Genomic DNA, 13,014 nt, shown 5'->3' on the forward strand with positions numbered 1-13,014 from the left:
ACATCGGACAGGGGCTGGCAGCCTTGTTGTCGCAGGTTTTACAAGGGAGAGGATTGCCCCATTCTGTACATTAGTAGTAAGCTCTAGGTGTGAGCTCAATAGTACATTTTTGTCTGGCCATCAAATGGGTGGTCCTCGTCCTCTGATACTATATGCTGGGACAGGCCTTCACCCTCTGTTTTGACATCCCATTACAGAGGCTCCACCAGAAGAATGATGCCAGCATGAGGATCACTTGGTATCTGACACTTTAGCTGTTTAAGTTTCAGGTTGTCTACAGGCTGGGGGAAAAATTGGCTGTAGCAGATTTCCTATCATGTTTGGGGAATTAACGGTAGGCTGAAAGGCTGCCCGGCCTGTCTTACCTGGTCACCTGACCTAGAAGACTGGTTAGATACATGGGAGCTGAATCATTTAAAACCTTGTATGTAAGTAGCAGCAGTTTGTAATCAATTCTAAACTCAACAGGTAGCCAGTGTAGAGATGATAAAATTGGGGATATACTGTATGGTCATATTTCTTTGTCCTGTTAAAAGCTCTGGCAGCAGCATTTTGGACTAACTGTAGCCTGTTTATTGAAGATGCAGAACAACCACCTATAATATAATACATTATAATGGTCTAGTCTGGAGGTCATGAATGCATGAGACTAGCTTCTCAGCATCAGATACAGATAGGATTGAATAGAGGGTGGAATCAAGGAAAGTGAGTGGAAAGGAATACCTGAATACCTGTGCTGAATCGCACAAAGACTCTTCTATTGCAGGGAAAAAGAGGGAAAGTGAGAGAGCCATGTGTGACAATGTGTGTACTTGTATTGGTTTAAAGCGAAAATGAACTATAAAGTGCACTTTGAGTTTTCCAAGCTTGCCTCCATTTTCTTTTCCTGAACCCACTGAATCATTTGCTGTATCAACTGATGATGTCACCAAATTTACCATATTAATGGATTTAATACGAATAAATAATATCACTCTTGGAACACTGCTTACTCAGTAAAATTAGTAGACTAGAACTAATTGTTGTATAATTACTTTTTAACATGAATTTGAATGTGAATTGTAAATATAGAGCATCGTCACATGCCTCATTGTAAAAAGGTTCGCAAGCAGGTTATTGTAAGGTTTTTTATTTCTGTACTAAAGTGTCCCTTTTTGTTTTTCACTTGAATTTTATAAGTTGCTAAACCATATTAAATTTTATATCCACGTTATTCACTGTACATGCTGGATTTCATGCTTTTATAGTATGAATTACTTTAAAAGTAAGTTAATAGTATTGATACTAGACATACTAATATGTCAGCTTTTAGCCTGCTTGTAAAGATTTGTTAGAACATTGTGACTACTTATCTTTTAATGTGCAAAAATGTGGCACTGCATAAGAGAAAATGTGTTTCTGAAGAGCGTTTGTGTGACTTCCTTTTGTGCCAAGGCTCAACACATCAGACCGCCCTCCCCATTTTTTTATGCTCAACACCCAATAAGAATTTGCACCTTTAGTTGTTTTGCACAAATTACCAAGACGATTACCACTCATGCTTCTGAATAGTCATGGGTTAAATGTGTAGCTGCCTAAACAATGGATCTACAGATAACCTGGTTAACATTGTTCTTTACTCTGACTGTGCAAGTGAATTGCAATTCTCATCTGTCAAAACAAGGTATGTTTTTGTACTAATTTAATAAATAATTTAGTTAATAACTGGACTATCTACTTATTTTAAAACATATATTTAATAAAGTGTTCCTGTATTCATTTGTAGGTACGATTAAATTACAGATTTAAAATGTTACAGCTGTCAATACATGTGTATACATTTACATTTACATTATTTACTGTAGAGTGTCACCCAAATGAGTTCCTGTCTGAGCCTGGTTCTTCTCCAGGGTTCTTCCTCACATCATCTCAGGGAGTTTTTCCTTGCCGCCGTCGCCTTTGGCTTGCTCTTTAGGGATAGGGATAGACAGAGTTATAGTATTTTAATTAATTTTAAACTTTAATTGTATATATATTCATTTATTTATTTCTTTATTTTTATCCTTATTTTTTCTTCTTCTTCTTATATATTTATTTATTTTTCTCTCTCTTCTGTTTCCAAACGTCTGTAAAGCTGCTTTGAGACAATGGGAATTGTTAAAAGCTCTATACAAATAAAATGAATTGAATTGAAAGATTGACTTATTGTACTTAAACAAGTTGATATTTTTAATCCATCTGCAACAGTGAATGCTTTCTTACTAGTTATATTATAGTTGCACTTAGATGCATCATGCATTTAGATGGTTTTATGTTGATTAGTTGATTAGTGCCAGGTGCAAGAATATCAGAGTGATATTCAGAGACTTCTATAATGGATAAGTCACTTAATCTGACTTAATATGTTTATAAAACATAATCTGACTTAATATGTTTTAAAAACCTATCGCTTTTTAACAATGAAAATATATCATTGGTATGGTGAAGCTTTCTTTGCGAACATTTTTGAAAGGATTCTCCGGTGTCAGGGCTTTGGATTGTCACTATACTATGTACAGCGAAACTAAAGCAATCCTTACAGTGCAATTCACATATAATTTGGTGCAAGCTACAATTTTAAGAATCATAAGATAGATAGATAAATAAATAAATAAATAAATAAATAAATAAATAAATAAATAAATCAACAAATAAATAAATAAATAACAATTGCAGTCAAGGCGATAGTAATGAATGAGTCAGCTATTGTAAATGATGTATAAAGTATAAATAAATACCTTGTGAATATTTATAAAGATAGAAATATATAGATAGAAATAAGTTATTGCACAATATTCAAACAGGGATTTGTATATAACGAGAGGGTAATAAAGTGTAACAGAATGCAAACGTCAATAATAATAACAGGACAATAAGGCATTAAATGCATTGATAAAGCATAATAGAGTAGAACATCTTGTTTTTTTTAGTAATAAAAATATGTCATTGTTGGCAAATTGCTTTGCTGTAAGAGGAAATGTCTGTTATAGTTAAATAATCATTTGTATACTAACAGTGCACCCGTTTTGTTTTCAGATCTGGAGCTGAAGGGAAAGGCATTCCCAATGTGTTTCACAAGAAAGTTTTCTGACTTCACCTGCTTCTGGGAGGCACCTGTAGGACAATCCTATGACTTCCTTTATCAAACAGATGAGGAGTGAGTACAGTACATAATAAACTACTTATCTATTACAACTATGATATGAAATAATAAATAAACTATGTGCAAATAAGCAAAAACCTTTCTATGATAAAAAAAAACAAAAAAACTTAAACTCATGAAAGGCTGTTAATTTCCTGCTATTAGCTGACAAAACACTAAAATGTGTAGGACATAGGATCCAGGACCAGGTCTGTGTGCCTGTGTGGAGTGTGGAGGCACACTGCACTGCAAAAAAAATATCCTTTTAATATTATATTTTTAATGTATTTAATATTTAAAAGTTGCTTTCGCAATTCCTAAAATTCCTTTTTGCCATCACAAAATTTAAATCTCACAAAAGTTACTGAAACGCTTGAATACTACAAATGGTTTGCCTGTAATTGTCAAAAGAATTTGACAGAGAACAAGAAGCGAGGCTGTGTCTAAACAACAACTTTGACCCTAGCAAAGCTCATGTTAACGCCACCTACTGGTCAAAATCAAAATTAACATGGTATGAATTAAACTCAGTGCCTCAGACCTTTTCTCCCACAGTCAGTATTCCAACACTATCTGTGGTCACAACAGACACATCTGAAACTAGTGAAACTACAAACCACTTTTAAATATCTTTGCCTAAAGTTATGGCTCTGCTTTTCTGAATTTAGCAAATTTGTTTTCAGTTTTTGTTATTATTATTATTATTATTATTATTATTATTATTATTATTATTATTATTATTATTATTATTGTTGTTGTTGTTGTTGTTGTTGTTGTTGTTGTTGTTGTAATTGTTGTTGTGTTGTTGTTGTTGATGTTGTTGTTGTAATTATTATTATTATTATTATTATTATTATTATTATTGTTGTTATTCTTCTTCTTATTATAATTATTATTATATTGTGTTTTTAAAATATATTTTTTGTTCTTCTATTATCATTATCCACAGTGAAGAGAGAAGATGTAACATAAGTCAGCGGCAGACTGCAGAAGGAAAACTCTTCCATGTCTGCTTCTTCCCATCCAATGTTGTTTTTATGTTCTCCTCCATAAACATCAAAATGGTTGATAAAGACACCAACACAACTGTCTATAACGACATGCTTTATGTAGAGGACAACTGTAAGAGTTATGTAAACATTATGTAAAGTTGGTGTCTGTGAATGAGTTATTAATAAGCATTTCCTCTCTGTAGGCCTGTTATATCCCCCATCAAATATATCTGTTCACCATACTGGAAAGGCAGGGGAAATTCTGGTTAAGTGGCCAGCACCAACAGAAATCATTTTTAAAAAATTGGTTCTGTATGAGCTACATTACACCTCGAATGCATTACAGGATACAGTTAAACTGGTGAGTTGCAAACAGACTCAAATTTATAAGGACAGAATTTCTATAGAAATGTTTTGTAATAATAATAATAATAATAATAATAATAATAATAATAATATTTTATAACAAATTATTTTATTTTGTTTTGCTTATTATTATTATTATTATTATTATTATTATTATTATTATTATTATTATTATTATTATTATTATTATTGCTGTTTTTTTTATTTATTTATTTATTTATTTATTTATTTATTTATTTAAATAGAAAAAAGGTTCCAAATGTGAGCACACGCTGACCTCCCTGGTCCCAGGACAGCTATGCACAGTACAGATAAGGGTTAAATTCACTTTAGCTGATACTAGTGGCCACTGGAGTCACTGGTCACATCCAGTTACAGTCATGGTACCTCAGACAGCAGGTGAGAGAGCTCATTAAAAGGTGCTTATTTACATTTTATAGAACTATGTGCATTTCCATCTAAATGATTTCTGTTTGTTTTATTGTAAAGCCATATCCAGACTTATCCAAATCTTTTAAACTGCTATTCACGGTGTGCCTTTTTTAAACTTGTAGGATATTTTCATTTAATTTAGAAATCCATATTTACGTACAGAAATATTTGTGTATATATTTTAAAATAAAACTGGCCATGGCAACATTAGGAAGAAACAAAAAAAACCTGAAAAGAAATCTAATAAACTGTCCCAAACATGGCATTCACTGATTGTACATGAATGAATTATCTGTGGCTTTAAAATCTGAACTCCTCATGTTTTTTTTTTTGCTGTAGCTGACATTGAGTTAAAGTGCCACACTTCTGATCTACACCGAATCCGTTGTCAGTGGAACGAGGAGCGATATGGTCAAGCAAACCTTCATTACCAACAAACTATCAGGTAGATATGTTGTCCACACTGTATAAACACTGTAGTCTCTGTAGTTATTCAATATAAAACAAATCTCTGGATGCGAACGATGATTCTTTTTCAGGAATATTTGGGGGAGTTGGAAGACCTGTGAGAAGAGTATTGCCTCTGCAAGTCAATGTGTTCTCTACGGAGAGAAATGCACCATGTTTCAAGTTTACCTTAATGCTACATTCGGGCTCTTTAACCGAACCTTTTACATGGACGTGTTCAGCATGAACAATAGCAGTAAGCTATTTTTCAAATACTGTGACTTTATTAATATGCACATTTATATTTTAAAAGACAGTCCTAGTACAGAATATTCACTACCCATTTATTTCCCATTCTAATAGCAGTTCTTATATATTAAAGAATGACACGTAGTACTTTTCTAAGTTATATTTAATGCTTTTAATCTTCTGCAATACAATGTCATTCCAGTTATCAATTACATTATAGTAAATATAATCTTCAGCAGTTTTCACTAAACAGCTAAGTCACTATGCTGTGCAAAAAAAAAAGAATAATAATGACACAATGCATCTCATTCATCAATCTTTTAGTAAAGCTATGTATAAATGTTTGTGTAAGCCAAACCGAATAAATCTCTCATAATTTATCACACATTCAAATTAACAGGTAAATAGTAGCAAAAACTTATCTATTAGTTAACAAAACTCATACCCTGGTGATGGTGTAAGGAGCTCTCGGTTGCACAATTATAAACTGTTGTACAAATGACATTGTCATCCAAATGAGGATGAGGATGCCTTCTGAGTCTGGTTAGTCTCAAGGTTTCTTCCTCATATCATCTCAGGGAGTTTTTTCCTAGCAGCCGTCACCTTGGGATAGATATATAGTATGTATATTTATATATATATATATATATACACTCACCGGCCACTTTATTAGGTACACCTGTCCAACTGCTCGTTAACGCAAATTTCTAATCAGCCAATCCCATGGCAGCAACTCAATGCATTTAGGCATGTAGACATGGTCAAGACGATCTGCTGCAGTTCAAACCGAGCGTCAGAATGGGGAAGAAATGGTGATTTAAGTGACTTTGAACGTGGCATGGTTGTTGGTGCCAGACGGGCTGGTCTGAGTATTTCAGAAACTGCTGATCTACTGGGATTTTCACGCACAACCATATCTAGGGTTTACAGAGAATGGTCCAAAAAAGAGAAAATATCCAGTGAGCGGCAGTTCTGTGGGTGCAAATGTCTTGTTGATGCCAGAGGTCAGAGGAGAATGGCCAGACTGGTTCGAGCTGATAGAAAGGCAACAGTAACTCAAATAACCACTCATTACAACCGAGGTATGCAGAAGAGCATCTCTGAATGCACAACACGTCAAACCTTGAGGCGGATGGGCTCACACCGGTACTAGTAAGGTGTACCTAATAAAGTGGCCGGTGAGTATATATATATATATATATGTATGTATGTATATATATATATATATATATATACATACATATATATATATATATATATATATATATATATATATATATATATATATATGTATGTATATATATATATATATATGTATGTATATATATATATATATATATATATATATATATATATATATATATATATATATATATATATATATATATATATATATATTATGGCATGCCGTTTAGGAAATTATTCATGAGAGAATTGAATGAAAACTCGGAATATATTGAATGGATTCTCCAAAACTCGGAATATATTGAATGAAAATTCGGAATATATTGAATGGATTCTGAATATATTGAATGAAAACTCGGAATATATTGAATGGAAACTCGGAATATATTGAATGGAAACTCGGAATATATTGAATGAAAACTCGGAATATATTGAATGAAAATTCGGAATATATTGAATGGATTCTGAATATATTGAATGAAAACTCGGAATATATTGAATGGAAACTCGGAATATATTGAATGGAAACTCGGAATATATTGAATGAAAACTCGGAATATATTGAATGGAAACTCGGAATATATTGAATGAAAACTCGGAATATATTGAATGGATTCTGAATATATTGAATGAAAACTCGGAATATATTGAATGGAAACTCGGAATATATTGAATGAAAACTCGGAATATATTGAATGAAAACTCGGAATATATTGAATGGAAAGTCTGAATATATTGAATGGATTCTGACGTCATCAAGGCGCACCCGATATCACTTGAGTAAAGTTGGCTGCATATTCACAGATTCGAGTTTCCCAAGTCAATAACTCCTGAGCTAAACGCTCTAATTACACAAATAACACCTTTTTTTTATGGTAGTAATGTAGAGAGGCAGCTACAACCCAATTTTCCTCAATATCAGCTTTCCTCCGCGTTGGAAAAAATACATAAGTCTCTATGTGCGAACACCTAAGAGACAGATTCCAAGGGACCGTCTGCAAAGTGCAAAACCGGGTTTTCGGGCTTTGCAGACGGTCCCTTGGAATCTGTCTCTCAGTCGTCTGCACTATAGAGACTTATGTATTTTTTCCAACGCGGAGGAAAGCTGATATTGAGGAAAATTGGGTTGTAGCTGCCTCTCTACATTACTACGATAAAAAAAGAGGTGTTATTTGTGTAGTAACACCCTTTAGTTCAGGAGTTATTGACTCAGGAAACGAATCTGTGAATATGCAGCCAACTTTACTTAAGTTCCCCTATTTACATATCTAACAGACACGGATCAAGATCACTAATTTGGATCTCTTTTGGTGTCCACTACACTACTGTCTGCCTATTGTCTGATGCTAGGTAGGTGGGTTAATATGGGTTTGTAATAGCAGATTTGGTTGTAAATAATTTTATTGTTATAAACTTTCAAATTACACTAGGCCATCTCACTGTATCCAAAAGACACATATTGCTGCTGAATTGACAGTTGTAAGACACAATATGCCTGAAGTATTGGAAAAGTCACGCAAGACTGGTGACTTTGTTAAATTTCTTTAAACCTGCAAATATCTGTCTTTTGGATACAGTGAGATGACCTAGTGTAATTTGAAAATTTATAACAATAAAATGATTTACAATTTACAACCAAATCTGCTATTACAAACCCATATTAACCCACCTACCTAGCAGCGAATAAGTTTATCGCTCACTCAGTCATTCTGCCTAAAGTACAAAATATCGGGTGCGTCTTGATGACGTCAGGATTCATTCAATATATTCCGAGTTTTCATTCAATATATTCAGAATCCATTCAATATATTCCGAGTTTTCATTCAATATATTCCGAGTTTTCATTCAATATATTCCGAGTTTTGGAGAATCCATTCAATATATTCCGAGTTTTCATTCAATATATTCAGGATTCATTCAATATATTCCGAGTTTTCACTCAATTCTCTCATGAATAATTTCCTAAACGGCATGCCATAATATATATATATATATATATATATATAGGGATAGATATATAGTATTTTAAATTTTAAGTTATCAAATTAAATTATAGTTATTAAATTATAGAATCTTTTTCAAATGGATTTTAAACTTTAATTGTATGCATTCATTTATTTATTTTTATCCTAATTTTTTCTTCTTCTTTTTATTATTATTATTATTATATATTTTTATTTCTTTTTTTTTCTCTCTCTTTTGTTTCCATACTTCTGTAAAGCTGCATTGAGACAATGGGAAATCTTTAAAAGCGCTATACAAATAAATTGAATTGAATTGAATTGAATGGCTCCGTCCAGGGTGTATCCTGCCTTGATGCCCAATGACGCCTGAGATAGGCACAGGCTCCCCGTGACCCGAGGTAGTTCGGATAAGCGGTAGAAGATGAATGAATGAATGAATGAATTGAATGGTAGACACCAAGCACATTGCATAGAGAAAACACTTTATTGTATATTTTAATTCAAAGCACTTATCGGTTACTTAGTGCTGGCTCTAAAAAGTGTTGTACAGAATTAAAAGATGATGCTGCAGGAAATTGGGCAGACCTATACACTGCAAGCGGTCCTCCTTTGAATCTCCTTCCAGTTGCATTTCTTCTTACTGAAATGACTAAATGTCTAATTTGTCTTAATTAACAGATTTTTATTAGCTTGCATTTATTGTTTGTTTGTTTTTTCACATTTAATATTTTTTCAGTTTCTTAAGATTTCTTCTTCTTTTTATTTAATCTGACAGAATAACGTGTCTGTAAATGTGCAGAAACTCATAATAACTGAATATAAGTTATGGTTTGAAACTGAACAATCAGTAAACAAAAAAATAAATTTGGTCTTCTTACGGATACATTTAAACACGTACCGAAGACCACAATATGATACAAAGGTTTCTTCTTAAATTACAGAATTTTCGTGAATAAGAAATATCCTACAAACAAATCCATTTTCCTACATAGTTATTGTAATATCATGCTTTGTTATGAAAAGTCTTTTTTCCCCATGATTAGTCAAAACAGAGCCTCCAGGAGAGCTGAAAGAGGAGATCATCGACGAAAGGCTTTGTCTGAGATGGCTTTCTCCTCTTCCACAAATATCTGAGCATTTACTGTATCAGATTCGCTACCAGACACAAAGAGAGAACAAGTGGAAGGTAAGGAACATACACAAGAACACGCATAAAGGACAAAGTCTAACTAAATAAGAATGGATTATGACTTTATAGAAGATTTCCACTTTTTGGTTGTGAATTAAACGCTTTTGTGTGCCAGATTTTTACAATGCAAAATCCTAATACCAGCACCTGTCTGGATGTACAAGCCAGTGGCTACTACACCATTCAAATTAAAGCTATCCCCAATGGATTATTGTACAGAGGGCAGTGGAGTGATTGGTCTAAACCTCTCACACAACAATTTATTCCACAAACAGGTACTCAAGCTTTCTCGTGCGCAATCCACAAGAATTTGAATTACTAAGATGTTCACCAGTGTTTCTATCCTAATACAGGGTTGCTGTTTCTTGCCTGTGGACTATTTGGCTTTCTCATTTCTGTTGTATTGTTCTTCTCCTTCTCCAGGTATGTTAAGCCAGATTAAACAACAAACATTAACACTGTACTAAATTCTAAATAGGCAAATGTGTATTTAGTGTGTGATTCATGTCATGTTTCTTTAGAACGTTCAAGCGGCTTCTGTGGCCACCTGTCCCAAATCTGAAAAATGTTCTGGAAAATATCCTGAAAGATATTGATGGAGAACACTGGGTACATTACATCTTGGCATTGTAGAATTTACTTAAGCATAATCTTAACCATAATGCTATTATGTTTAGCATGCCATTCATGTTCTAAAGCAAAAAAAAAAAAAAAAATTCTAAGTTGTGTTTGTGTTACATATTATTAACCCATAGCGAATAAATGCACATACAGGTGCATCTCAATAAATTAGAATGTCATGGAAAAGTTCATTTATTTCAGTAATTCAACTCAAATATGGAAACTTTTTTCCACACAGACTGAAGTAGTTTAAGTCTTTGGTACCTTTAATTGTGATGATTTTGGCTCACATTTAACAAAAACCATCACAACAAATTAGAATATGGTGACATGCCAATCAGCTAATCAGCTCCAAACACCTGCAAAGGTTTCCTGAGCCATCAAAATGGTCTCTCAATGTGGGTCACTAGGCTACACAATCATGGGGAAGACTGCAACGTCAGAGGCGTCTTAGCTGGACTAAGGACAAGAACAACTGGACTGTTTTCAGATGAGAGCAAGTTTTCAATTTCATTTGGAAACCAAGGTCCTAGAGTCTTCCTTCTGCTGACCAGCATTTTAAAGATGCTGATTTCATTTTAAAGCAGGATTTGGCACGTGCCCACACTGCCAAAAGCACTAAAGGTTGGTTAAATGACCATGTTTTTGGTGTGCTTGACTGGCCAGCAAATTCACCAGACCTGAACCCCATAGAGAGTCTACTGCAGAATTGAGGCAGTAATTAAAGCAAATAGAGCCCCTACCTAAGTATCGCGTACATGTACGATAAATAAACATACTTTCCAGAAGGCCAACAATTCACTAAAAAAAAATTTTGTTGTGGCTTATGAAGTATTCTAATTTTTTGAGGTAGTGAATTGGTGGGTTTCTGTTAAATGTGAGCCAAAATCAACACAAATAAAAGTACCAAAGACTTAATCTACTTCAGTCTGTGTGTACTGAATTTAATACGAGTTTCATTATTTGAGTTAAATTACTGAAATAAATGAACTTTTCCACGACATTCTAATTTATTGAGATGGACCTGTATTACCAAAGAATTGTTCAGTGTATTTTTATTTGCTGTCACAGACAGTACAAGAGTTATTAATTCCATATTTATTTTATTTACTAGAAGTAATAATACTGTGCTAATGTGCTCCTATTCTAGGAGCCCAACATCAAGCTGTGTGATGATGAGGCCCCTGCTTCTGTGGTGGAGATCATGTCTGATAAGGAGGCTCAAGTCATGAAGAAAATTTCCTGGATATCAAACTACTCAGATTTCCCACACTTCCAGTTGGCTGTGGATAACAAGGAAGAGCAGGGCCTGGAGATGAGCCAAGAGTACGTCATCTTAAAATCCAGCCCCGTCTACGACATCTCAAACCTGAACGGGAACGATTATGTTTATGGACTGAATGCTTCATTGGATCAGCTTGAGGAAAAAGTCTGCTGTTATTCTTCTCTTTGTTCGGACACTTTTTCAGTCTCCTCCACCAACATCCTAAACCATTCTTATTTAGCTGAGATTGAGAGTCTCCGAACCATAACAGGCAATTACACCAATATTGAAAAGGTAGCAACGGCTAAGGACAAGTGAAAAGGGCAGGGCCGGGCAGATTCATCTTCCGGTAGGCATAGTGTAGGAAAATCTTTTGGGGTTTAATTTGCATGCTGTCAGTTTTGAAAGCATTAAAGTAAAATGGAAATCTCTGTGTATCTCTGAGAGTAGTACAAATATGCAATTTCTCTGCTTAAAACTAGAGGCTGTGCAGTATCTCTGAATACATTATACTGAAAGCATAAGGCATGCCAGATAGAGGAAAAAAAAACCTGCAAAACTTTAAAATGAGCCAGCAGTAAGTGTTATTTCTGTTGAACCACTTGTGGTAAAAACCAACTGATTTTCCAAAGTCATCACTTTGAAATTTTTTTACCACAAGTTAAAAAAAAGTGCCAGACTTTTCAGACTCAAATACATATCGATAAAAAAAAAAACAAAACTCCTCACTGAAGCAAATGATTATCACAATTTTCAGTTTCGTGTGTGTATATATATATTTTTATTAGAGGAGAAATAGAGTTCACCGTGTTGTAAACTATTACATTTATTCAGTGTGCAATCACAAATAGTTGTTTATATTATATTAACAGTATGTTACAGGATAGCAAAATATGTTGCAGATGTATTATGTAATAAATATTTAGCAATCTATTGTACGTCATTTTAATTTAGATGAATTTCTGCATTATTTTCTCAATCTATTTTTTTTTTTAAATAAAAATTCTTCATTTTACTGAAAATTAAAATGTATGTGTGAATAGGCTGGACTAATAATCTATTACCGTTATACCTATTTTTGGAGTACACTATAAAGGACATGACAGTTCGGCACCATTCGTAACAGCAGAGAAATATTCACAAAA

General features: G+C 33.6%; 1 protein-coding gene across 1 annotated transcript; it reads left to right on the forward strand.

Annotated features, from left to right (window-relative positions):
- Positions 1 to 1,545: 1,545 nt before the first annotated feature.
- On the forward strand, positions 1,546 to 12,893 carry mpl (MPL proto-oncogene, thrombopoietin receptor). Its single transcript, XM_060867535.1, has 12 exons — positions 1,546 to 1,663; positions 3,055 to 3,175; positions 4,110 to 4,282; positions 4,356 to 4,513; positions 4,764 to 4,917; positions 5,290 to 5,395; positions 5,490 to 5,653; positions 9,839 to 9,981; positions 10,100 to 10,259; positions 10,338 to 10,407; positions 10,506 to 10,593; positions 11,756 to 12,893. The coding sequence occupies exons 1-12, from the start codon at positions 1,582 to 1,584 to the stop codon at positions 12,185 to 12,187; spliced, it is 1,851 nt and encodes a 616-aa protein (XP_060723518.1). The 5' UTR covers positions 1,546 to 1,581; the 3' UTR covers positions 12,188 to 12,893.
- Positions 12,894 to 13,014: the final 121 nt, after the last annotated feature.

This window comes from Tachysurus vachellii, chromosome 4, assembly GCF_030014155.1.
Source record: "Tachysurus vachellii isolate PV-2020 chromosome 4, HZAU_Pvac_v1, whole genome shotgun sequence".
Taxonomy (NCBI): domain Eukaryota; kingdom Metazoa; phylum Chordata; class Actinopteri; order Siluriformes; family Bagridae; genus Tachysurus; species Tachysurus vachellii.

What these genes read in the sequence shown, in the direction of transcription:
- mpl (XM_060867535.1), top strand. Translation starts at nt 1,582, where the DNA reads ATGGATCTACAGATAACCTGGTTAACATTGTTCTTTACTCTGACTGTG. An exon ending in TTCTCATCTGTCAAAACAAG is followed by an intron (nt 1,664 to 3,054) that starts GTATGTTTTTGT and finishes TTTTGTTTTCAG; the next exon opens with ATCTGGAGCTGAAGGGAAAG. An exon ending in CATTACCAACAAACTATCAG is followed by an intron (nt 5,396 to 5,489) that starts GTAGATATGTTG and finishes ATTCTTTTTCAG; the next exon opens with GAATATTTGGGGGAGTTGGA.